We start from the raw sequence: 26604 nt of genomic DNA on the forward strand, positions 1-26604 counted from the left end.
CTGTCGATCAGCTGATCAACTAATCGTTTCAGCTCTACAGATGTCATCATTTTGATACTACTCAGTGTAATGATGTCATTTTTTTGTTGCAAGTATTGAACACATTTTGACCTGATGATGGTGAAAGAGCAATCCACCCAATAGTCGTTGACATTTCACTCAAAACCACAAATGTCAACCTCACGGTGGCACTAAAGGAAAATTCAGCTCACCAAAGTCAACAGGATTCGTCCTCTAGAGACCATAAATCTTTGTACAAAATTTAAAATCCATCCAGTAGTTGAGATATTTCAGTCTGGACCAAAGTGGTGGACAGACCACAGAGCCACGCTGCTAGCTAGAAATACATATTCATTTTTAATGTCGAGGCATACTGGTAGAATGCATGGAAACGCAACCGTTAAAGTCGCCCATTGCAGATTTTTTTCCAATTTTTTTTTTCCATTTTGAGTATTAACTTTTAGTGCTTTTACATTTATTCATTCTTCCACAAAAGACAACCAGCACATTTTCAAAGAGAAAAGATCACTTTTATTGAACAGTTGACATGTCTGCAGCTAAAAGTATAGTTGTAACTTGAAATTTGTACCCCTATTATTAAACTAAAAGACAAAAAATATCCTAGTCCATTAATTTAACAAAAAGGCAGCCATGTGAAAGTTGTAATAGCTAATATTACTATAAAGTTAATCAATCATGGCATGACAGAAAAGAGGCAGAAAAAAAAGATTAGAACATCCACGATATACTCTCAGAACTCCCACAAACCCCCTCATCCCACGAAACTGCAAGAAAAGAAGTTTTCACATGTGCCCGAATCTGTCTTTCACACTTAAAATAAATGCAAACATAATATACAGTTGATATGTCCAAACCACTGAAATCCTCTCAGAGGGAAGAAAATAAAAACATGTGAAACAACTCATATTTACATCAGTTTATGGACACTACACAGCCCATTTCCTGTGTTATAAAACAACAGTGAAGTAAATGACATGGAAAAATACAACATTACTGCCTTTATTAGCTCAAATACAACGTCTGAGAAGGTCACTCGAGCAAACAGACTTAAGAGAGATTTTTTTCTCATGGTAGTCAGAAGGCTTTTCGGCCCAATCACCACACACATCACCAGATGTATTTAGTAATAATGTTGAATGAGCAGCAGTCATTTTTTTGGTTCCAAGAAGATGAAACCAAGACGTTTCTACATTAAAATGTGATTTGAAGTTATTTTAAAATTATGATTCAAATGTTTTGATAACAGAGAAACACACGCTCCAGTTTCACCTGGTCAGTGCATTCGGTTCAGGTGGAAATACCATCTGACCACCTGCTTTTGAAACATTTGCCCATTGGTTAGTTAACCCCTTAAGTGATGACAACACAGACACACAACAGATGTGCTCCCAGTGAAGACCTCCATGTTAATTTTCGCGCTCAAATTTATAACATTGAAAGCAACTTCTTATGTGGTATTACGGAAAAACTACAACAAATTATATTACATACATACATATATTACACATAACTTGCACATAAGCAAGAGCATAATGTTTTCAATCAATCGGCCAAATAGAAGAAACTTTCTGTGTCCATACTTTAGACAAGATTTGGTATCCATGCTGTCATCACCTCCAGGGTAAGTTGACTAATAGGTCAGTTTCTCTGGCGTGCTCCTTTTTCTTCCGACAAGAAAATATCCTTCGGTCAGTAAAGCTCAGAAATCAAACTATCAGCTGTGGCAGTGTTCAGCGACTGAGGCCTCCATGAGAGTATCTCGCGTAACCGTTCTCAGGATACAGAGAAAGCTCCTCTGTACTGCTGAGCCCATTGTTAAGTTCTGAAAAAGACGACAGAAAAATGATTGACGATGCTATAACTCTCAAAATTACACACGTTGATATACTTGCTTAGCAGGAAATGATTTAGTTGGATTACATTAACAGCTGGCATTTCTATACTGTACCATCAGATCTGTTTAGAGTACAGTAAAAGCCACCATGTGAAGAATTTAAAAATGTCCAACTTTGGCACCCCCAAGTGGGAGTATTATAAAACTCTATACTCAGGCTCCCCACCTGTGTGACTTGCATGCACTTCCTTGTTGGATTCAGGTGTGAAAGTTACTCGATCCGTCCCAAAACCCAAAGTATACACAGCAGAAGAAAATATACAGACAATAACACAAAACAGTAAAACATAACAAAGAGGTTATGAGTTGAGTTTGGTACAGATTTGTAGTTGTTTATGTTAATAGAAGTGTGTCATGTATTCATGAATGCGTAAGTGTGTCCAGAGGGAACGTGCACGTATGTGCGGGAAGTAAGAACGAGAGGAGAGAATAAATTATAGTAATAAATTATTAGTAATAATTTGTTTTAAAAAAAGGGGCCGAACATTATGAAAGAGATAAAAGGGAGGAGAAGAAGGGTTTTGCAGGGATTTAATATTTATGTTGACAGTCAGATATAATATTGCATATCTGACTGTCAACATAAATATTAAATCCCTGCAAAACCCTTCTTGCGATATTATTATTATTATTATCAGTGTGATTATCATGAAATTGATTTTTGATATTAAACGATAACCAGCTGTGGAGGTTCTGCCATATCTGTGTAGTGTTTGGACTTGAATAGTGAATCCAGCAGGTCAGGAACTCCAACTCCTTCATTTCTGCTGATTATCGCCAGTTGTAAAACCAGCTTCTAGATGCATCACCGCCAACAACTGGACTGGTGTTGCATAGCAGATCGTGGTCAACTGTGGGATACACTGAGCTTAGTGGGTATTTGGTCAGACCTCGTCTCATAATGGGAACTACTTGTTAATAATGGCTATGTGCTATAGTAATGGCTAAATGGCTGTGTGCCCACCACAGGAGCTGATTTGAGTTTCATAGCTGTTTTTCCACCTGGATTTTATGCTTGTTTTTTTCTGTCCAGTTACAACCTGAACCATTTACTTTTTCCAGGTGTGAATGTAGTCAAAGCTGCACCTGAGAATATGAGCTTCTCCTTCATGATGTTGACGTCCCGACTGGACCGACGCGCCACAGCGCTCAGCATGATCTGTTCTGGGTTATAGTTCTGCATCCCGCTCATCTTCCACCTGATACAGCACACACAGATATCAACCATTACAAGCACGTGGAGGCAGTGATTCCAACTGTGTCATTAAACCATTCAATTCAATAATTATGGTGCCAGACTGGGCCTTTAAGATATTGATACACATAAAATAATACATACATTTAATGGAATGTACACTGAAAAACAAGAAGTAAACAAGTACAGTGAGAGAAAGGAAGGAATTGGCCTTGAGGTGTCGGGCAGATAAAGCACAAGGAGGACAGACAAGGAGGAAGAAACAAAGGCCAAAGCAGTCGCAGCAGTTACCTGATCATATGATAGCTGACAGATGCCAGGGGGCAGCGGAGGAAGGTTGCATGCAGATCAGGCAGAGCACAGGACAAAGTAAGAATGTCAAAGGAGACAGAGAGAAAGGGAGGACAGAGAGGACAAAGAGAGGTTATAGCATGGAGGAGAAACATGGAAACATTCAGAAGACAAAAGGCAGTAGGAAAAAAAGAACAAAATAGATCCGAAAGAAAAGAGCAGAATGAACAGTCAGCGTTTGAGCTGAGGTCGGCTCAGGTCCAGTCAGACTCAGAGGCTGGTGTTAACACTGCGCATTCACAGAAAACACTTCAACTCCTTCAGCTTCTTTACATTTGAAATGTTGTTCGTATATTCAGATGTGCTGCTCCTGCCAACATTTAGATAATGACTGAACATGTACTGAAGTCATGAAATTGTTAATGCGCTAAAGAAAAACACATTTACTGAATTTCCACAGGACATTAAACCTAACTGTGTTCATTAAAGCAAATGTTGTTATATTAATAACAATACTCAGCCATAACAAGAAGCTTCTCACTGCACGGTAAAATAAGACCTCATGATTCCATGAGCTCACCCAAAATATAATAAAAATGTATTTGTCCAGGTTTGGAGACACTCAGCTCTTCATAATAAAAGTGACATTGTTTCTAGAAAGACATGTTGTTGTTGAATATAAATGTCATTTTTTCGATACTGTACGCACCACAAATTGCATTGCATTGCATTGGGGTGGAAGCAGAGGTAGATATCTCAAAATCTGAAGAAATAAAACCCAAACTCTCTGCATGGTTAGATAGTACAGGAGGGAAGCGAGAAAGCATGTTTTTCCCCCCGTTTCTTTGTAATTTAGGTGAACCCACCCTTTAAGGATACATGAACTAAATCACTGGTTTCCAACCTTTTTCACTTCCCTGAAACAAAGCCATGTGTACGTGCGACCCCTCATCACAGGTTGCACATGTCTACCGGTTGTGGCTAATTGAACAAAAGAATAATATTTTGCTTTTGTTTTATTTGCATCATTTTTACAGGCCTGAAGAGGTAAAATTATCTGGTAATTCACAAGAAAAAAGCAAAGATTAGAGGAAAGCCTGAAAAAATAAACACAATTTAGTGTAGCAGAAATATGTTTTTTCTTCTTTCCTATCCAGTTAATCATCTTGCGACCCCCAGGGAACCCCCAGGGAACCACTGAACTAAATTATATATACACAAATGAAGCACCATACAGTAAATACATGCTTTATGTAAGTGCTTTAAACTAAATGCAATGGTGCTCATTTAGAACACCCAAGTTGGGAGAATAAATATGGTAAGTGTTGATTGAATTTCTGTCTTCGATATATTTTTTTTTATGACAGGTTCTTATGCATTAAGAGTGTGTGCTGTAGTTGTCAATGTATGTTTGTGTCTTTCAACATGATCACAATCCAAACTGTACTTACTTCTGAAAACAGAAAATCCCTATGACTACGGCGAGGGAGACCAGATCTGAAGTGATCCAGATGAAGTCGTAAGCATTCTGGCTCTGCAAGACAAGAAATAAAGAAAAGTAGTTTCCAGTCAGCGCCAGCAGAGGTCACCATTTACATGCATGTCTCCTGAAGCTAACACAAGGCCCTGACTAAGGCAAAAGCCTGCTGGACAGCTGCTTTTTAGTTCAGATCTGTGCTCTTGTCTCATCCTGTCTCAGACTCTTTCCCAGGGTCCTGTTGTTCTCTAACGCCACGCTGAGCTGAAGTCTGCCGCTGAGCTCCCTCATATTTCTCTGTGTCCTTGCCCTCGAGTCTTGCTGGGCCCTCGTCAGTCTCTGTCCTCTCTCCTGCTGTCCTCTCGTCTTGCTGCGTGACCTTGTCTGTGTCTGTGTGTGCGTGGTGTCAGATGAGAGACAGGGAGAGGAGGGCTGTTTACCATGAGCCAGATGGGGTAAGGCACCTTTCGGAGGACTTGGGGGGCATCAGAGGACACAGAAGGCACCCCGCTACACCACAGAATGGAGTAGAGCCAGGGCTCATTCACTGGGTAGACAGTCACACTCACATTATTGGCCAGATAATCCCTGGGGAAAGGAAAAATACATGTCACTGAAAAACAGGTCCTCTCCCTTTCACTCTTTTTACTCTCTTGTCACAGCACTCTGCACTTACATGATCATTCTGCGATCGCAGGAAAATACTGTCCCCTTTAAATGTTTTATGTATCAGAAATGCATGCACTGTGAAACATGAAACCTACAGTTTTTTTATCTAAAGATGCTATAAACTGTGAGTGTGTCCCTGATGAAGGCAAAGTATGTGTTTAAAGGATCATAACAGTGTAATTTTGAGACTATCCCTGTCTTCGTGCGAATACAAGTACACTGTGTGTGCATTTTAACATATGCAATAAAGGCCCCAAAAACATCAGCTTCTTACTGTGAGTGATGGGGTCCTACATGAACACACACTTTTCTGCCGAAGTTAGAACAGGTTTGGTTATTCACAGGAGAGAGTTTCAGTGTTTTTTTGTCTGTGCTCGTCTCCCTGGGAAGTACTGTGGCTGGGGCTCACTGGGGAAAAGGGGATGTTATGTCCATGCAGTTGTGGGGTTGTTTGCTAATGTTTGTAGCAAGCAAATTTGATCAAAGCACACCCACACCGTCCTGATGAAGTGGACCAGCTGAGTTTTTGACTGTTAATAAATAATAACTTTTTAAATGAGCTGGAAACATTGGAGGAGGTCCCCTTTAATATGAAATTGTTGCTCTATTTGTTTACCTCCTTATGTTTTCCACGTCCACTCAGCCAGCTTCAGATCAAGTCAATGTGCCGCAGCCAAGAAAACATGTTACTTACACGGGAACACGGCCGACATTTGATATCAATCCAGAAATATGAAGGAGTTAAACTTAAATTAGCTAAAAAGTAAATATTAAGTCAAAATCGTACCAGAATGGTCCTTTACTTGTTCTTTTGAAGTATTTTTTTCAGATAGTGCTTGAAGCAGCAAACAAAACTCCGCCCTCCTCCTTGTTGCCTAGCAGGAGATGATTGCTCTTACTGTATGTCTTCGTGGCTGGCCTTGCTGTAGTGGAGGGTCAGGCTCGTTATTCCCCTCTGCCTCATCTCTTTCACTGACAGCTTCTCATTCGCGGTCTGCTGAAGCCCTCGCACCCTCCCCCTGTCCGTGTCGGGGGTCCACGTCACCTGGCACAAACACATATGACATGGAAAGACCCTGATCAGACAGAATGTAGTATGTGCTTCATATCCAGAGATGTAACATTTTTATAGTGAAAAGGTGCTATTTGTAGAATTTAAATATGAATATGATGTTGGCAAATAAATTGTGATACCTTGGTATACAGTAATTACAGTTTTTCCACAGTATTCTCCATAGTAACACACTATGTAAAAATCAGTATACAGTAGGACAATACCAGCTGTCAGTCTCAGTGACAGTTGTTTATGTACTTGTGATTTGCTGGGGTCACAGCACTACAAGCAGCACCTTTAATAACCAATCAAAGGATTTTTATGGAGGGACCTACAGTCCTCACCCTCTTCTGGGAAATCCCTGCTTTCTGCACAGCCCACAGCGTGTCCATGAACCAGTTCCGGTAGCGCGGGTGCTCTGGTGGAGGCTTGCGGATGTTGAGCAGCGCAGAGCTGTTGGCCCTGGCCACCAGGCGCAGCATTTCCACCAGACTGCAAACCGTCTGGTTGCCTATTCTGCTCCGGTCCCTCGCTGTCAGAGTCTCCACTGTCCAGTAGGGGTCACTCTGGAAGCAGCGGAAAGCAACTGAGAGGCAGACACTGAGACGTACCATACACTATGTTTATCTGTAGAATGGTTAATACAAAATGAAGAACAACGTACATGCAGCTAGTTTGTGGATTGTCTTATCTTTTAGATGTTAGATTTAGACTTTTATGTTGTTTATATATTTTTTGTTTCTTATTGTCTTTGATTTCTTTTCAGTAGAATAGTGATTCAAAGCATCTGCGCACTTATCTCCATTACAAACACCCAGTTTGTCCTCGAAGGATTTGGTCAAAGAGACCTTCAACTTCAAAATCACCACTGTTCCACTGCAATTATATTCCATAACCTCAAAATATATATCGATTATAGATTTCTTATAACATAGATAACATGTTTTACTGTTAAAACTGTAGGTATCACTACATTTTATAGTCACAGGTATTCCTTGCATCATATTCTAAATCCAATTTCACCACTATCCAGAAAGGTTGTGGCAGATATTGTCCTGCACAATACCTGCATAATTCCTCCAGGAATCCTTCAAAACTGAAACATTTTATTTTCCTAAAGGTGTTTTTTTTTGTAGTAACAGAACATGGTGAATGATGTGGTGTAAGGGAAAAAGCATTTTATAGCTGTCATGGAATCTGCATGAACATGAGTTGAGGTGAAGTGGACTTCAGTACCTCTAAAAACCACTGGCCTGCATTCAGAGAGCGAATCTCTGTCCAGTTGAAGAAAGAGGCATCATCATACTGTCTGGCTGGGAAGACCTTACTAACATCTGTTGTTCGTCTCACAGTGCGGTCTCGCATAAGGAAGGGAACCCCGTCCACACTGGAAGGGACAAAATGGTCAGAAAATGTTGTACTTTAGAACCTCAGCTACGATTTAGTATATACTTTGGTAAAAGGAACTATAATAATTATCTAGTATCAAAGAGCAACGGTGGAATCACCTGACAGTGCGTCATTTAATGACAGAACACCAGGTCGTGTAAAGAAATCACACAATATTTTGCTGCATCTCTCTCATTAAATTCAAACGTTTCTACCAAACAACCTACAGTATGTGTCGGCTGTGGGATCTATATGTGGAACTTCAGAGCACGCTAAGTTCATTAAATATAAATAACCCAGGATTAAAATGTTATTAATGTGTGATTAATAACCTGATAGTGACGTCTGCCTCCAGGGAGCTGGCTCCATGCTGCAGGGCTCTGTTGAAGGACACCATGGTGTTTTCTGGAGCCAGCTAGAGCAGAGGAGACAGACAGAAGGACCACTGTCAGCCACGGTGTGCAGGAGACATATCAAGGGGAAGTGATAGAATTATAAAAGAACATTCAAACTGAGAAGCATGACGTACTGAAAACACATTTGTGGGAAACGATGAAAAAAGAAACCTTAGGAGGTACAGTACGTAATTCTTAAATTCTATATGCCAAATTAATTTACTTTTTCAGTAATTTATTTATTCAGGATTTAAACGTCTAACATTTTCAAAGAGAGAATTACCAATGGACAGCAATGCTGCCCTAGTCAGACAAAATTATCTGCGCACTGTACTGATAGCTCCCGGCTATTTAAGTTAACAGAGCAAAGTTTTGATCTAACAGAGGTCTTCATCAGGCATTCTCAAATAACCATCAGCCAAGTGTGCACAGAGCACACAGTGCAACTTTACTTACAAAATGTCATTTGTTTACTCATTCGCATTCCGGCAAAAAACTCAACAATAAAGATATCATTACTTAACACAAAAAACCTCATGTACATGATGAAATGTCCTTGCGGCTTGGCTTACACAGGAAAAACGACTTCAGACCCGTGTTTCAGAGCATAGAAGTAGCATACGCACACCCCGTGAGCCCTGTGGCTGTACATTTTAATGTGTTCCAGGTTCAAACAAAATCCTTCTGAAAAGAGATGCATTCTATATCTTTTCCCTCAACACCCTCTCACCTAAGGGCTTGAACTTAGATTTGGATGAAGTATGATTAATAGATCCTATTTTTAATATGAATGTTTTGATTATCTCTTTCAAGAGTTAATATCTGTTGACCCCTGCCTTTTTTTATTCTCCTCCTTTTGTTTGTGTTGATTTTCCTGTTGTAGGTATCAATACACATTCAGGCCCATTGGTAGTTTGTACTTGCTTTTGTTGTTTAAACTATTTTGGGCAAATAATATATTACTGTTTTCTACTTTTTCTATGTATTTTTCTATTGAGTAATTTAAATGATAATTGTTTCCTTTGGATGATTGTGATTCATGGGCAGAATACATCACAGTACAATTCCCAATAGGCAGGCAGAAAATACAAAAGAGCTCTGACGTCCAATGGATTAATCTCCATATTGCTGATAATGCATGGTCTTTGACTAGTGTTTAATACTATTTCATCTTTATTCAATCATCTGTTTATAGCAGGAGGTGATCGTTCAGTGATTGTCTCCAAGTCTATAAAATCTCTGTCTATCACTGTAGGTATGTGCATATACTGTTTGTTTCCCAGCTGAGAGATGTGAGTATTGACTTTGTGGAACATAATAATATCTGAGTAATTCAGATGGTACTGTGTTGAAGTTATTAGTCATAAAACAACGTACACAACATATTCATTTATCCAAAAGCTTTTGGTCTGTGACTTACTTAAAACCTCCACCTGGTTTTTGTGATTTGTTTATGTGTATACTGTGTGTGTGTGTGTGTGTGTGTGTGTGTGTGCCTTTAGAGAGCAGGAAAACACAGCTCTGAACATCACTGTACATTTGTTTATAGCTAGTCATCTGGAACAGTATTTGCTTGCCCAGCTGTGAAATGACAGTTCAGTGTGTTGTTGACTCTCGTGCTTACTGAGCCTGATAACAGCAGACTCACGTACTGTAGCTGTGCACCACTCTGCTGTGTAAAATATAGTGCAGAGGTATGCACACACTCAGTCTGCATAAAAGTTAAAAAAACATGGAAATATTTCAATCAATGATCAATTGATCCATCAGCATGGGATGTTGATGTAACAATTCTTAAGAAGAAAAATGATCACAAAACATTAAAAACATGGACCATTTTTGCTATCTTTTTTTTTTTTTACACTTTTATCCAGAGTGTCAGCAGTTAATGAACATCTGACAGGTCTTGGCAGTGAAACGTTCTCCCCACAGAGCTTCACATCATCCATCTGAACAATTAACTAGATCAGACAGTGAGGTCTGGCAAAGCACCAACTCACCATAGGAGCTCCCCGTCGGCCAATGACGTCTGGTCGTGGTTTGAGGCCGTGGCGGTCCATGATGCAGGGGCAGTTGAATGTGAGCGGAACCAAATAGAGAGCCAGGAGGATGAAGATGTAGCTCACCAACACCATCACCTGGAAATCTAAGAGGGAGGAGTAAGGAGGTTTAAACAGTCACTTTATTCATCTTCAGCTCATCTCATCCCATCATGACATGAAATGTTTAGCTTTGTCTGTGTTGGTTAGTAGAATTGGTAATCTGTTTGGAATACCAGAGTGTAGTGGCCTTCCTCAAAGGAGAAAATAATTCCCTAATGCCGGAAAATACAGACAATTAGAGGAAAGCAGTGAAAATCTATTTAACATGTGTAGTTTAACACCTATACTGTACCACACAGCACCTTCTTGCGGTTTCTCAAAATATTACATGATAGCACCTTGTCATGGAAACAGATGGAACTATAGCTTTACTCATGATACAGTCATAAAAATGATCTTCGTCAGTCCTTATCACCCTGTATAAGCCAAAGAAATCAAAAGCAGAAATCTGCCCTTGTGATGACAGGGATCTTACAAATACAAAGAAATACAAGTCAACACTTACTGGATCTCTTTCTGCGGACCACATATCCAGCTACCAACCAGCTGATAGCTGTGACTGTTGCCAGAGCACCAATGTGCAGGAAAGGTGCTGTAGACTGGTAACAAAACACAAATATAGAATAATTAGTGTTCCTTCTTAGTGTGAAATAGAGTAAATAAGATTTTGTCTGTCCCCAAACAATAATGTGTGTACACTATGGGTTGATATTGTTGTTGGTAAAGTTAATTCACTTTCAGTAATTCAATAGCCATTTTAGACAGGAAGCCTTATCATTGCAAATATATTATGCAGCAGTTTTTCAACATTCAAGAGCTAAAATTTGGTTTACCTGCAATTAATATGTACAAGACGTCTGTTTGGAAAGGATTTAAATTACTGTAACAACCTGATTGATACCACTCTTATATATGTCCATTAAATAAGCTGCATCCAGCAGCTGGTTACCTTAGCTTAGCATAGAGAGTGAAGGGGGGGGGCTAACCTGGCTCTGTATGATGGAAAAAAAACTGCCTACCAGCACCATAAAAGCTCCCTAAATTGTGGTTTTCTTGGCTGAGCAGTGACTTAGCTTCTTTATGCTAAGCTAAGGTAACTGCTGGCTGTTGCTTCATATTTAATGGACATATACAAGAGTGGTATCAATCTTCTCATCTAACTTTCAGCAGAAAAATGTTTTTGTAGTTTGACAAAACATAGACAAGACTGAATAGGAATTAACAATGATGAGAAAAAAACAGTGAAAAGCTTCACCTCCCAATAAAAACTAATACCATCCAAATTATTGAAGTGCTGAAATTTCTAGCTTCCAGAACTCTGCCATCACGTCCGGTCAATTCACTTGCAATGTATTACACCTCCCTTTAACTATTCTATACTGTATGTAATTTGATTCAAAAAGTAGAGAACTACAGAGGTAAAAAAAGCTTATTGCACATCATGTCATTCTGACTCTAGACCAACCTGCAGTGATACGAGCAGGATGTCCCACTCATCTCCCCATATGTCATCAACAGAGACGATACCAGAGATAGTGGTAAGCAGCGTAGCCAACACTCCAATCTGCAGAGACGAGACAGACAATGATGATTTCAAAAGAGTGTGTGGAGCAAATCCGTGGCAAAAATTTGAGATGTAAATCACAGCACCTTGTGAACCCAGTAGAGGTTCAGCTGCTGGCCCAAGGATATATGGAAAAGTGCTAAAATCTGAAGAAGAAGATTGAGTTATATCGTAACTGAGCAAAAAACAAGTTTGAAAAACAGGGGTTTAAAAAAGACTGTTACCATTAAGAATGTGATGTAGCTGAATCCCACGGTGGTGGATGCGAGGATGGGGATCGTCTCATCCCTCCATTCTCCAGAGCGGTTGTATACTGACCTGGGGTGTGAACGGATAAGGTTTGACTGATCTATGCTGATGGTAAGACTAATTCATTCATGTCAAAAAGGAGAACTTTGCCTTGACTATGCAGCCTGGTAACACCAAGAACCCACTATACTGTACAATGGCATTGGTTCTCAATAGGGTAAAAAACAGGGTGCAATCACAGGGTAAGGTCAGCACCCTGCTGTTCACAATCTCATCTGGAACTAGTTCTATCCTTATTAAATGTGCTGGTCACAAACAGCTTTCATTTACAGTCACATAAGTGGGGATAACTGACTCACCAGTTGAACTCGTTGAAATCATTTTGAGCTACCAACCAGAAGTATGCCCAAAAGAGAAGCAGAAAGAAAGAGCTGCACAAGATGATGAACCATGTACACTCCCACTGTAAAGGAAAATACAAACAACAGTTTACTTTTTCAGATTTTACACTGTTTTACACATATACATACACAGAATATGAAGAGTTACCAGGAATTAAGGAACAATCAATATTGTTATATCAACAATGGATCAAATGACTACATGTAATGTGAAAAGGGTTGGTCATAGTGACAAGCCCACTCTGCAGTACTCAGCTGTACGTCACTTCTCTCAGACTGGACGCACATCTCTCAGACCACTGATTTGGTTTAACAGCCCACAACTTTACTACTTGATTCACTCTCTCCACGCTCATAGCGTAATTTCCAGCAGCAGCAGCAGGAAGCTGTTTTTATCAAGAAGGCTCTAGAATACTACTGTGCACTGCTTGACCAGCACCAAACAGCCAACAGACAAAGTTAGCGATTAGCTGGAGAACCAATGAGCTAGTGGAGCATTTAGCTGTTTAAGAGCCAGATTGTCATGTCCTGCTCTGCTTCTTAGTTTTGGTTTTCCTTAGTTTTATGTTTTTCTATGTTTCCTGTTTTATTTTGTATTTCTCCTCTCCTCCATGTGTCCTGTGGTTTTACTTTCTGTCTTTGTTTGCTTTTCCCACCAGTTTTGACTTTGACTGTTTACCTTGCCATGATTGGTTTCAATTGTGTCTCGTTGTCTCCCCTCATCTGAGAGTATTTAGTCCTTTATTCTGTGTCAGATTGTCATTGTCTCGGTGTCAAGCGTCCCAGCATTTGTTACCTGTGAGTTCTGTTGGATTGATTTTTTCTTTTCCTTGGACTTTGTACTTTGCCTGCTTCCTGTCGGATCTGGTTGCCTTGTTGGACTGATTCACTGGTTTTGACCACTGCCTGCAACCCATGTAAGCTTTTTCTAACCATTAAAATTACTGAACTGCACCTGCTCTGTCACTGTTGTCTGCATTTGGGTCCAAACCCTTGCTTCCCTCTGCTACCCTGCTTGACACTATCGCAACACCAGATATTTATTTATTTATTATTCGACTTACACTCCAGTTAGTCAGAAACATGACTTCAAATGAATGATAATGTGTAATGAAATGTGTAAACAGGCAACTTTTTGCTAACACGTTACCATATCAACTTCATATCATATCTTCAACATATCAACATATGGCAATGTAGTGTTTACAAGTGTTTCTGCTGCCCCCAAATGGCAAACAATTTTTTTTTTATTAGTCGAGATTATTTATTAAATTTTTACAAGGGTAGAGAGTAACTTGGCTGACAAAAGCATATGTATAAGTGTTATTACTTAACCATGCTTTCTCATTACCAGGTTTTTAACCCTTTACTGTACAGTCTTTAGGCTTGTGGGTCAAAGGTATAGAGGAGAGCTTGTGCAGCAGTCAAGGACTATTCCCTTCAGTAGTTAACAGGATTAGGAGCTAATGCCATATGAGGGGGGGTGTAGAGTATGATAGGCCAGTCAACAGATCCTGTTGAGCATTGATCAGCTTTGCACCAGCTCTCAGGCAAAGCTCTCGGCAAAGAGATGGCGAGGGCATGAATATGCATCATGGAATATCTTCTGACCTGATGTACCCAAATTCCATGGATGAACTAAGTCAGACCGCTTCCCAAAATGTGAGTTATATGATTGTACCCATCCTGGTTTCCACTCTAAGTGGGCCTGCATTGGAGAGAAACATCTGAACACCACTGTAAAATAAATTCTAGTTCACAGTATTTCTGAAAAAGTCATCAGATTATAAAATTCCCTGATATACCCTCAGTTTCCCAGAGAAATTAACCAAATTCCAGATTTATTTTTTTATTTGAAATTTTTCTCTGTTTATCCATATGCCTTCTCCACAGATTGCTTGTTTGGCAGATTAGGATTTCATTTTTTGGCAGGGGGTCACAAGTGGGGTCAGAGAAAGGTTGTGACTAACAGGTCAAGTAATCCCTGGAAACTGAAACTCTCCTTGGTGAAGAAAATGGCCATAAGGAGAAGGCTGCTCCTTAGTAACTACAGTCACAGTTCCCTTTAGCAAGTCATTCAATACTCAACTGCTCCAGTGGGGCTGTCTATTCTGCCTCCACCAGCAGGGACTACCTCTGAATAGAGGTGGGCAATATGGATTTTCTGTCACAGTAAATGCAATTCTATGTATATCACAACAATATAGTTTGTGATTTTGTAAATTTCCCAGAAATTGAGAAACAAACTGATAACTTAAACTGATCATTTTCATCACACTGATGCAAAAATCCTCTAAACCCAATAAAAGCTGTCCTGCACATTTATTTGCAACATTGCCTTCCATGGCTCAATGCAACCAGAGAAATTAAAGGGATACTTGCCTGAACCTCAGCTATAATACAAGAAAAACACTATATAATCGAAGGGGATCTACAAAATGGTATATCTGTGCTCGAAGAACAAGGTCATGAGAAAAGATGTTTGAGGATCGTCATACTGTCCACGCCTTCTACTAAACACATTTACATTATACATTTTCATTTCATCCATTCATCCAAAGTGTGGTAGTTACCTCCATATCACATTTTCCTACCTTTAGGCCACGCTCACTATGCAGTACAAGTCATTTTCAGGGCAGCTGTGTGAGATCTGACACTTGTCTCCTGAATGCTATATAGCCTTCAAAGGTCTCTCCATCTCTCCAATTAGAACTGCCAACTTCTGACAGCGCTCATAAATCCTGATCTTTGTGCTGACTTCACCGTATGACGAACCTCTCCCTCTCTTTTTCCTCTGCTGATAAATACTGTACAGAATGGCCTTTATCAAACAAGGTCAGTATCCGCTGAACATGGACACTGATATGTTGCTGTACATTACACACCATGATTTGATTCCTCCTGCTGTTGATAAAGGAGAATAACGTGTAACCCCAATTGTACTACATACTATTTTTGGATTATTTTACTGATTCATTTACAGTGAAAACCGCTAATAATTAAATATAAAAGTCAAAAGTCAATAAAAGACAACTGTAGGCCGGGAAATGTTTTGAAAGCCAAATGAGGATTTAAACAGTTGTAAATGTCCTCTTTGCAGTGAGCTTACAGGTCGCCAGGTGACAAACCAGTATTAGCAATGGGCAGAAGACCACATCACAGACTACATCGTTTTGGTTTGGTTTTAATCTATCCTATAACAACCTACACAGAAAACACTTGTCCAGATATTCACCAGGAAAAACAAACATCAAACAAAGACACAAATTCAATCCAACATAAAACATGAACATGCAGAAACACAAAATACCAAATGAAACAAAATAAAACGTACAAAATTGAATAATGAAACATGATGAAAACACTAAAAATTCACATAACCACAAAGACTGCTGTGCCCCTGCTACAGTAGACCTAGGTAAAAGTTGTGACATGCAAAATTATTATAGTACGTACAGAATTACAAAGTGTACATTTGTACTAAAATAAGTATATTCACCCATCTCTCCTCTTTCCTTAAAAGTTTTTAAACCTGTTTGAAAAAACTGTAATAGATTCCAAGTAAGCTGTTACAAAATTTAGCCCCCACACCTTGAAAGGATTTAGATCCAAAAGAGCCATATCTATTCATTTTGACTATGCCTGACTATAGACTTATGCTGGTCTCGAGTATGCTCAGCCCCCTGTAAATAGTCTGGCGCCTGGCTGTTTAGGCATTTCTACAAATGACCTGCTGCCAAATAACATGCTCTGTTGACAATGTTTAACCATTTTAGTGATTTAAAATTTGCTATACAGATACTTTTATTGTAATCGAAGATTTAACATATCATCTGGTACCAAATATCAAAAACCAAACAATAGCAGTAAGGTTTGCATCTTCATTTAGTAGACTATCCCATATACAATATGTTAAAAACAAAAAGAAGTAGCTGAGGCCCTACCCTGATACACTCTTGTGTGTGTGTGTGTGTGTGTGTGTGTACTGCTCATTCTCTCAGTGACAACCAGTGGACAGTCAACCAGTGGACAGACAGTGGACATGGAAAACAAAATGGGCGTCATACATTAATAATAATAATAATAATAATAATAATAAAACTAAAACAAAGTACGAAGTGCTTCACAACAAGAGAAATAAAATACCATAGAAAATGATGAAATATAAAGAAATAAAATACATAAAATACACAAAAGCAATCAAATAAACAGACAGCTCAGGGAAGATCAGGATATGCTTTCTGAAGAGACTTAAAAGAAGACACTGACTCAGACAACCTAATGGGTCTTTGGGCAAGTTGTTCCAGAGCCTCGGGGCCCTGATAGCAAAAGCTCTGTCCCCCTTAGTTTCCATCCTGGACTCAGGAACAGACAGGAGACCCTGCCCGAAGATCTCAAGCTACGCGAAGGTTCATAAAGGATTACAAGGTCTAAAATATAGTCTGGAGCCAGGCCACAAAGAGCCTTAAAAGTAATCAATAAGATCTTAAAATCAATCCTAAAACAAACAGGGAGCCAGTGTAAAGAGGCTGAAACAGGTGTGATGTGGTCATACTTCTTGGTCCTGGTTAACAGCCGAGCAGCTGAGTTCTGTACAGTCTGCAGTCGTGTCAAAGTTTTTTGATTAAGACAAGTGAACAGGCTGTTACAATAATCGAGGCGTGAGGAGATAAAAGCATGCACAACAGCTTCTGCATCAGTAAGATGTAGAGCTGAGGGGAACTGCAGAGTTGGCCGATAACTCTCTGAGGGGCTCGTCATTAAGAGTAACCTCATCACACTAAATGTCATTTGATCCAGTCTTAATATAAAAATATTGATTAATGCAGCTTGCTTTAAATGGTCATGCACACATACTGTATACACCCTCCATTTTCTTGGAGTAACTGTGTAATGTTATGGGCCACAATGCCATAGTGCACTTTCCACTACCCACACTGACTAAGTGAGAGCAGAGTACTGAAGATGTCTAAGCGAACATTTAGCCTGAAACCCAAAGAAGCACTAAGGGGGTGTAATCTGTCCTTACTAATAAAATCAGTTACACATCACTGTGTTGCAGTGTAAACAGACAGCATTTCAGTGTATGAATGCTAACCTCTCTGCTTATGTGCTCGCACTGCTGTGTGTGACTACATGAAGCTTTGTAAATGGAGACAGCAGGAGGAAAGGGGCAGCTGTGTGCTTGTATTTTATCCTCTTGGTCAGCTCATCATCAGTGCCCGGCTCACACATTCATTAAATGGACTAATTTATGGCTGAGCCACTGGCTCTTTGTGATAAAGACACATCCAGCAGCAGTAGCTGAGGCTGCCCAGTGGGTATCCAGCACAGCTGGGCGTCTGGCTCTGCTTCACACATCCGAACACTGCACTGATTCTGTTACTTGCTTTGTAAGAATCGTTTTCCCCAGTTACTAGGGCCTGGTCTAGAAGTCACTTAGGAATTCAGTAAAAAAAAAAAAAATGGGATGACATCGACTTCTAATGGATTCGTTTTGGAAGCAACCTTTGTAATTTAAAAAGATTCCTACAATTCCTAAAATGAAGCTTAAATGAATGAAGCTACAAATTCATTAGAAATTTTACAAACACCTAAAAGATAAACAAATGTTAGGCTAGCATTTCATCAGTTTTTAGTGAAGTATAAAGAGTTTGATTTTGGTACTTAACCAAAACAAAACTCTTTGACACTGCCCAACATCTTTGTATTGTTAAGATGACAAACAGGATTTAAATCCAAAAGTAATTAAGTAAGTAAGTAAAGTAATTTATTTTCAATGCTAGCTGAGTTCCCAAGGTTTTTAAATGGTGAATTTTCTGAAGTATGTCTATGGCATGATGTACACTATAAGGCATCTAAAATATTTCCATTTGGGTTGTCGTGGTGTTCCAGGGGCTAAGACTGCAACATCTCAGGTTCAAAGACTATATACTATCCATTTAATCAAAAACTGTGCAAAAATACGTAATAAAAGAAAAAAAATATTATTTTTAAACAATAAATGGTACCTAAGAAAAAAATTAACTCTAAACTCTCTTAGCATATCACTCCTGCTTCTTGTTCTTACCATTACAACCTATAAGATTGCAACTTACATTTGCTACAGTCAGAGGGCTGATGACTGAGTGGTAAGCCATGTTCCAACTAAAACAGCACCAGCATTTAGCAGATGCACTGTAAATACTATGGCTGAAACACGTATGATTACCATAATAACCATGGTTCTGATAAGCAGTTGAAAGATGACACTCAAGTTCAGCTTTTTTTTCTACTTTGTGTTATTCTGTGTAATGGCTGATTCACTTTAGGGCTAAAACACATTACTTAGTAACATGTTACAGTAATGTGATTTCTGTACCTTTTCAGTAACAAGAGTAATGGATCACAATTTCCGTAATTACATTACAGTTACTAATCACTTTGACGCTCCGTTACTTTGATGTTTGGGGGACGGCCTGTTAGCTGTCTTCCTGGGAGTTAGATGGCGGGTTAATATTAGCTTGGTCCTTGTGTTCAGTGGACAGACTGGTCTAGCAGCTTCTAGCTTGAGGTGAGGCGAGGTGGTTAGCCTCTTCCAACAGAGGTGAAATGCGACTTCCCGAAATTCCAAAGTTGTCTTATTCACATGTTGTGTGTTCTTAGCTGGCTTGCTAACGTTAGCCATGGGTACGGCTCCATTCAGAGGTCACCTAGTTTTGTTGAGAGTTGGAGGGTGTGTGAAACGCGCAGCTGAGGTCGGGACTTCTGGAGAGCTGTGTGCAGTCACAGATGCTAAGCTAGCTGTTGATGGCCAGTAAATCCCTCCAAATTGTTGGGCTGCCTGTTTGTTAAATCCCAATGTCTCATTTTCTAATTCTACACGTATTAAATATAGAAGATGTGAGGTGTGGGTGTGGGGGATTTGAATGTAACACTTGACAATTTAAACATGTCCGACAAACACACTGTGTAACGGGACAATGTTCAACGATAAGGCTGGGTAACAAACCTCAGTCCTTGTTTCGGTACTGACTGAGATGTGTCCATAAAACCGGGTATCAAAAACTGTCAACTGGCATTGAATATCTGGTCAGATTCATAGATATTTCATTTATTTTGCCAATTTTAGACTATTTCAGTAAGGCAAAGTTCTTGTACTGCTGCTTAGACGTGTAACATTTGAGACCTATGGCTTTTTTTGCTCAATGAAATGGGTTTTGTAGAAAAACATGTTGACCATTCACAAAATAAAATATCTAAAAAAAAAAGGTACTGTTTTGGAACTAAAATTCACTATTGTATTGGCACTTACAAATTCCAAACAATAACCAGCTTTAATCAATCTAATCAGTTTAATCATTCATCTACAACAATTTGCCCAGATGCATCTACATACAATAATAACAACAGTACTACAGTAATGCAATAAGGTTTTAACAGTAATAGAAAGTTATTACTATGTTTTTATTAGTATACCAAGCAAGTAATATTTGAGTTTCATATAAATATATATCATTATGATATCCATATTTAATGATCAGTGGTATTGTCTTACCCTGGAGCTGTCGTCTTGGGAACGCTGGTAGCGTTTCCAGCGGCAACCATAGATCCCAGTGACGAAGGACACAAAGACCTGCTTCTCATAGACCTGCAAGGGTTGGTGTTTCACCATGCTCCTTCAGCCTCAACGCGCCACCAGTCCGTTAACATCCCACACAGGACTGGGAACCCTGAAGAAGATCAAAGTGTCACTAAACAGAACAAGCCTTCAAATAATTAGTCTTTGTACATACAATTACATTTTTCATCAACATGCCATGCTGAGGTATATTTTCACACCGTGAAGAAGTTGACAGTCCTGGGCCTTGTTTGGGGTAACAACACCTGTGAGAAGAAGTCAACACACTATTCAATAGTGAGTCATGTCTGGGACAGACATAATAATATAGTACAGTCACGAGCTAAGGAGTTATGAAAAAGTGGCAAATAGGCATCGGCAGGTAGGTAGCATCTATCTATGGGTATGACTTGATCCTTTAACAAGGAGAACATCAGAAAGAAGATAAGAGTAAGATGGACGCTGCACTCAAACTAAAAAAAAAAAAGAGAAAAGCTTGTTGCCTTGGTGGCAGGTAAAAATGTCTTGGCACAGAAAGTGTTGTTTTTCATGGCTCTCTGGAAGTTATGGTGCTGTGCCTTGTCTCTTTTTTTTCAAGGTCCCTTATTGCTCAAAAGAGACCATGTGTCTTTTTTGGACTTTTCTTTTAGCATTTCCAGATCATTTCTGTATGGCGTATTTTACAGACAGAATTATGGAATTGCTTAATTTTAGCTCATGTAACATACAGTATGTTATTTATATATATCGTCTAAAAATAAATCTGGATACTGGGAACAAGCTCCCAGTCTGAGCATGTGACCTTTAGGGCTTTTCTGTTTATAAAACACCTTGTTGAGTTACTGGTGAGTGACTTTTATTCTAGTGCCACCTTCAGGTCAAAGTTTCAATTTGCCCAATACTTGACCAAATACCTGCAAAACTAATGGCATTCCCATCAGCCTCATACTGTACTGCTGCACTTTGGGTTCAGAAAATGTTAGCATGCTAACATGCTAAACTAAGATGGTGAACTTGGTAAATATTAACTAAAATCAGCATGTAAGCATTGTCACTGTGAGCATGTTAGCATGCTGATGTTAGCATTTAGCTCAAAGCACCACTGTGCCTAAGTACAGCCTCACAGAGCTGCTAGCATGGCTGTGGACTCTTAGTCTTGTTTTATTTTAATTTAATGAGCTGTATTCATTGCTGGACTGGGTTGAAAATCCTCCCTAGAGAGTGAATCTGACTGAGGGGCAGCTGCAAGTGTTGGTCACAATCGCCTGATTCCTGCAGGTAGTGATTTGCGCACAGCAAGAGAAGATGGACGAAGCACCCTTGATGCCAGGTGGAGCAATTTAACAAGCCCACCCCTAATCCTCACACTACTTATGAAAACAGAACCATTTGGTGCTGTAGGCCCCACTGTAACGCGTGTAATGGCGTGTTTCCTGGTCAATGGGCCTTTACAAAACAAACTTCTCCTTTGTCCTTATCTCTGAGCAGAGAAATTTCAACATGAAGGGGGGGGCTACATCTGTGCCTAGCTGTGTCTGTACAGCTCACACTCTGTTTCCATGTCACTTCAAGATTTTTTAAAGAGTCAAAAAATCAAATAGTGAAACAAACTTTTCATTCACAAGCAGATTCATAGGGAAACAAGCCATGCAGCAGCTCTGCGAGGCTGTACTTTGGTACAGCACTGCTTTGAGCTAAATGCTAACGTCAGCATGCTAACATGTTCACAATGCTAACATGCCAATGTTTAGCAGGTATAATGTTTACCATGTTCAGCAGCTCAGTTTAGCTTGTTAGCATGCTAACATTTGCTAATTAGCACATCATGCAAAGTACAGTCTTTTTAGGAATGATGTGCTCTGACACAACCCCCACTTGTACTTCTCTTTTTCAGTTTCTTTTCACTTTCTGACAGAAATTGCTACAATTACTTAAAAACATTTAAAAGAATAACAAAACCTAATCCAGCTGCATGCTGTCTGGCTCAGTGACTATGCACTTCACAGTTACATGAAAATACAATTGTGTTGGATGTTGTGTGTCACATGCTGTATAGTACTTGAGCTCAGGGGATAAGTGTGAATGTTTGTTTAGGATTCCCTGCTAACCAAAATCCTTACAACAATCTTCAAAAGGAGGAAATTGTTATGTATCCACCTTGCAGAGCTGCATCCTTTGTCTGTTGACTGGTAATTATATGGGAACTCCCAGGCCTGAGGGAGCCTTTTCCTGGATTCAGAGGAATTGGCAGATTCCCAGCATTCACATGCTGACCCCATCCTCAAACAAGGGCCAACTGGAGCTGAAATCACAGGGGCCTTCTTCCAGCCAGGTTGGCCTATTGTCTCACTGTGGCTTTCTATCAGGGTGCTATCGTCATAGAGCTGTGGTCATCATGAGGTAAACTAGGGCCAGTCAGTCAGGGTTGGGACACTTCCCCCCTCTGTTGCTGCGTGACTTCAAGCTTCTTTACAGTGAACTGAGAATCGCTCCACATAAAATGATGTTTGGTACAGTATGCATTCCGTAAAAGGATGCAATTATGAAAAGTTTGTCTTCCCAGATCCACCTTTCTTTTCCACCGGGTGTAAAGTGAACTAAAGGAAAAGCTGATTTGGTCCGTAAAGTGGATAAAAGCGGTACAGCTAAGTGTTTCTGTCTGACATCAGGGTTAATGCCATGATAGTCAGATGTTTTGATGGAGCGCAGCTGTGCAAAGAACTAAGGCAATGCTCGTTGCAACATGAAATATCATAAAAGAGATCCAAGGGAAGGTGTAACTGTATTGGAAAATGACCTGGATCCAAGACTTCCATCAACACTTGACAGAAAAGATGTGCTAATAAAAATATGTGCAGTATAAACCACAGTGCCTTTGAAGGAATGTCTTCAACACAAGTTCTATTTACAGTAAAACCGTGAGCAACCACACACACACAATTCTGAGAAAACTACACACAAAAGCTTTTGACCTCAATAAATGTGAGTTTTGATGACCCTGCATTAACCTGTGAAAATACATGTTTAGTGGTATTATACTAGTTAGAAGTTCAACACGGTTTCTGAAATTTGCTCCAGTATGTGTGCTGTAAGGAGTCAGCAGTGTTAGCTACGTTGATGGTGTACTTACAGTAGCAGGAACTGTACTGTTGATTGGACTCTTGGGTCTAATGTGTTTTCTATTGTTTCTTTTTCATACTGTGTACAGTACTGTTTCAGGACAAGCCTAAGAACTGCACTTTTTAAATCTCTTATCGTTGCATTTACAGCCAGTACCTTGCAACTTTGTGAAGAAGGCAGCTCTCCAAATATTACTCTTATTCACCCAGGTTCACCTGTACCCAGCTACGACAAAGCTCGCTCTTGTGGGCTTTCAGCTGGCCTCTCATTCAGCTGGTCTCAGGCCAGTTTCCTCTCGTGAACCTGCCATTTACCTGAGAGGACTTTAGTACTCTCCTCACTTCCTTGCCAGCTTCCAGAAATAGATACTGTCAACACGCCTCCAAGGCTGCAGGCACCTCGCTGTGTCAGAGTTGTCAGTGGAGTTAGAATTATGTGCTCATTGAATAATAATACAATAATCCACTAAGTCTCAGCCAACCAATTGCCACGGAGCCTCTGCCATTTCAGTCTATTCTTAGCCTTTTATCTCGGTCACTGTCGCCTCTTTCCAGGCCGCCATCATTCACTCCTTCATGAATTTATATATGCATGCATTAATAGTATCCTTAATCTTTCAGTCGATTTGGCCCAAAATAGAGTTTCCATTAGTGCCACGTGCTCATTATCCACACACAGGGAGGAGCATCAGGGCACGGACTGCAAACAAAGTTGCTGTTGAAGCCAGTGGGTTTATTTCAGTAAATGCTGATGTTTTTTCGTCACCCTGCGCTAACCTGCACCCATCAGGTGGGCATAAGACATGAGCCTCTGCTTGTTAAAGCGCAGCGCATCAGGGCAGGAGATTCAAGCAACACCTGCCAGTCGTGAGGCAACCTCTGATTTATTAAAGATGATTTAAGTCTGACAGATAATGCAGGTGGCGCTGCAGGAAGGCCGGGGTACAGACAGAGATGAAAAGCGGTAGTCAGATATGTCTTCTACTAATCAGATTTGGGAGGACAAAAGGACAGACCAACGTGATTAAAGCTTGATTCATTTGCTTTGCAATGATGATGACATCACCACTGGGTTGTCAGAGACTTTTTTGTTCACTACAGGTGAATAAATCAGCCTTTAAATGTCTTCATTACATATTAACATTCAGTCAGGAAACTATGTACAGTATAGGGGGACAACTGAATTCTGTGCAGTTTAAAAGGACAAGTTAATATTTCCATTTAACCAAAGCGCCTCCATCTACCTCCTGTGCTCAGTGTTCACCAAGTCAGAAAAATGCTCTCCATTACCCAGAAGTTGCATGCATGCATGATGGGAAATGGAGTCAGGTCAAAATAATTCACTTCAGTGTGTGTGTGTTCATGTAACCATTTATTTTGTGTACTTCCAAACACTTACATTGCTTTTCTGTGTGTGTCCCAAAGTCACCTTACACAGTGCTCACTTCTGCAGCAGGCTCGCTGAAGCCGCTCAGTTAACAACAGCAGTTTCACTCACACACACAAGTGGCACTCAACCATCGCGCACGAGGACACGTGGAAACCAATCATCTGTTTTTTTTTCTCCATCCACCGTCCGTTAATCTTCCATATCGATCACAATGTGTGAACCCTTATGGAGAAAGTAGTTTGATATTAGACGGTCCCAATGCTGCTGCTGCTGACAGCCTGCGCTGACACTGGCCATGTATCCAAATGTGTGACAGAAGATCTGATCGAGAAGAAAATGTATGCAACGCATTCACGCTTGTAAAAAGCAAGCAGGGAGGACAGATCACTCAAATCAATTCCACCAACTGATCACAAACACAGCGCCAAGAGACAGCTCCTCAGATTGTATGAGATAATCCGATAAAGTGCGCACTAACACTCACCTTACCTCCACGACAGCCTTTGTATCCTGAAAACGTCAGAAGCTCTCGGTTAATCACTTATTCCCATGGATGTTGACATAATGTCGTCTCTTCACACTTCACGGATTCATATAAGTCTTTAAAGTTACTCAGAGCGGCCGTATGAGACAGACCCCTGGCACACATCAGCCTACTTTAGCGCTCCTCGCACGGCGACAGCCAGCTTCAGAGCAAACGTTTTAACGTTTTAAATAATGGATGTTTTAATGAATCATAGGAGAGCTGATCAATCATTGACTAGAGACGTAGCCTACCTTCAGTGTTCATAGAAGAGTTAAAAACTGATCTGTCCGACGCGGCGTGGGTGGAGCTGTGGGGCACACTGCAAAAAACACTCCATCGAAGCAGTCGGCAGGCCGGCCTCAGAACTACCTGCTGGGCTGATGTGTGTGTGTACTTCTTACAGCGTGCTGGCAACGTCTGTCAGCGGTGGACGGACCTGAGCAACAGTTGTGCAGGTTTTGCTGCCGGTGGACGTGGAGGAGGAAATGTTGAACAGAGCAGGGTTTTGTGTTTATTCTCTAATGATTCCTGGTTGTGCCATGGAAGTCTTATTATGCCTCAGAAACATTATAGTGTCACTTTCTAATACGGGACCCTTTATGAATAAATAACTAATGGCTTTATTAATGACTAATAAATGAAAAATAACACATGGTCACTTACCTCCTGGAAAAGAGCTGCAGGGGATCGGGACAGAGATCTATTTATTAACGACTTATTAAGTATTTCACTACATTGTTGCCAAATAGAAAGGAGATACACCAGCCAAAGGGATTTTACTCAACCTGCCAACCCAAGATGTTTTCTTATTAATGACTTATATCTGCAAAACAGTTGTGAATTATTTATTAATCATTACTGACACCATATTTTTTTTAAATAATTTTGAAGCTACTGAATTCAAGTTTGATTCATTTCACATAATTATGCTGCAAAAATATCCAAATAGTTCATTTTCGCAGGTTGATGGCTCACTTTCAATCAATAATATTCTGAAATAATGGGAATTCACTTTCGTGAAGTAGCAGACCTCTTTTCAGCACAGCTTCATTTGCTTCAGGAACCTTCCAGAAACTAGATGGGACTTACTGTCTAGAGACGAGGTAATTAATCTACCTGTGTCAAACCGTATGTTACATATTTTTTTTCAGTATTTTCAGAAGATCTGAAGACTCTTTACTTGAATGTGTGGTTAATGTTTGCAGTGTGAGGAAACATCACTCCATATGCAACATGTGGAGCATCAAAAGTCAGTTTCACTCCTTTCT

General features: G+C 40.0%; 1 protein-coding gene across 6 annotated transcripts; it reads right to left on the minus strand.

Moving 5' to 3' along the window:
* Positions 1-508: 508 nt before the first annotated feature.
* On the minus strand, positions 509-25697 carry gdpd5a (glycerophosphodiester phosphodiesterase domain containing 5a). 6 transcript variants are annotated; one of them, XM_044222756.1, is made up of 17 exons: positions 25588-25697; positions 20239-20413; positions 12660-12763; positions 12276-12369; positions 12138-12197; positions 11953-12051; positions 10993-11086; positions 10386-10531; positions 8323-8405; positions 7838-7988; positions 6937-7167; positions 6447-6592; positions 5319-5466; positions 4853-4935; positions 3402-3416; positions 3002-3114; positions 509-1843 (listed from the first exon to the last, which is right to left on the minus strand). In XM_044222756.1, exons 2-17 carry the CDS (start codon positions 20353-20355, stop codon positions 1752-1754), a joined length of 1776 nt encoding a protein of 591 aa, XP_044078691.1. In that variant the 5' UTR covers positions 20356-20413; positions 25588-25697; the 3' UTR covers positions 509-1751. The 6 variants fall into 6 exon arrangements, with proteins under 6 accessions (XP_044078691.1, XP_044078690.1, XP_044078692.1 ...); XM_044222755.1 differs by lacking the exon at positions 25588-25697 and adding an exon at positions 25300-25581; XM_044222757.1 differs by lacking the exon at positions 25588-25697 and adding an exon at positions 25295-25581 and having other exon boundaries at positions 6946-7167.
* Between the last annotated feature and the right edge of the window lie 907 nt (positions 25698-26604).

Source organism: Siniperca chuatsi, linkage group LG14, assembly GCF_020085105.1.
Source record: "Siniperca chuatsi isolate FFG_IHB_CAS linkage group LG14, ASM2008510v1, whole genome shotgun sequence".
Lineage (NCBI taxonomy): Eukaryota > Metazoa > Chordata > Actinopteri > Centrarchiformes > Sinipercidae > Siniperca > Siniperca chuatsi.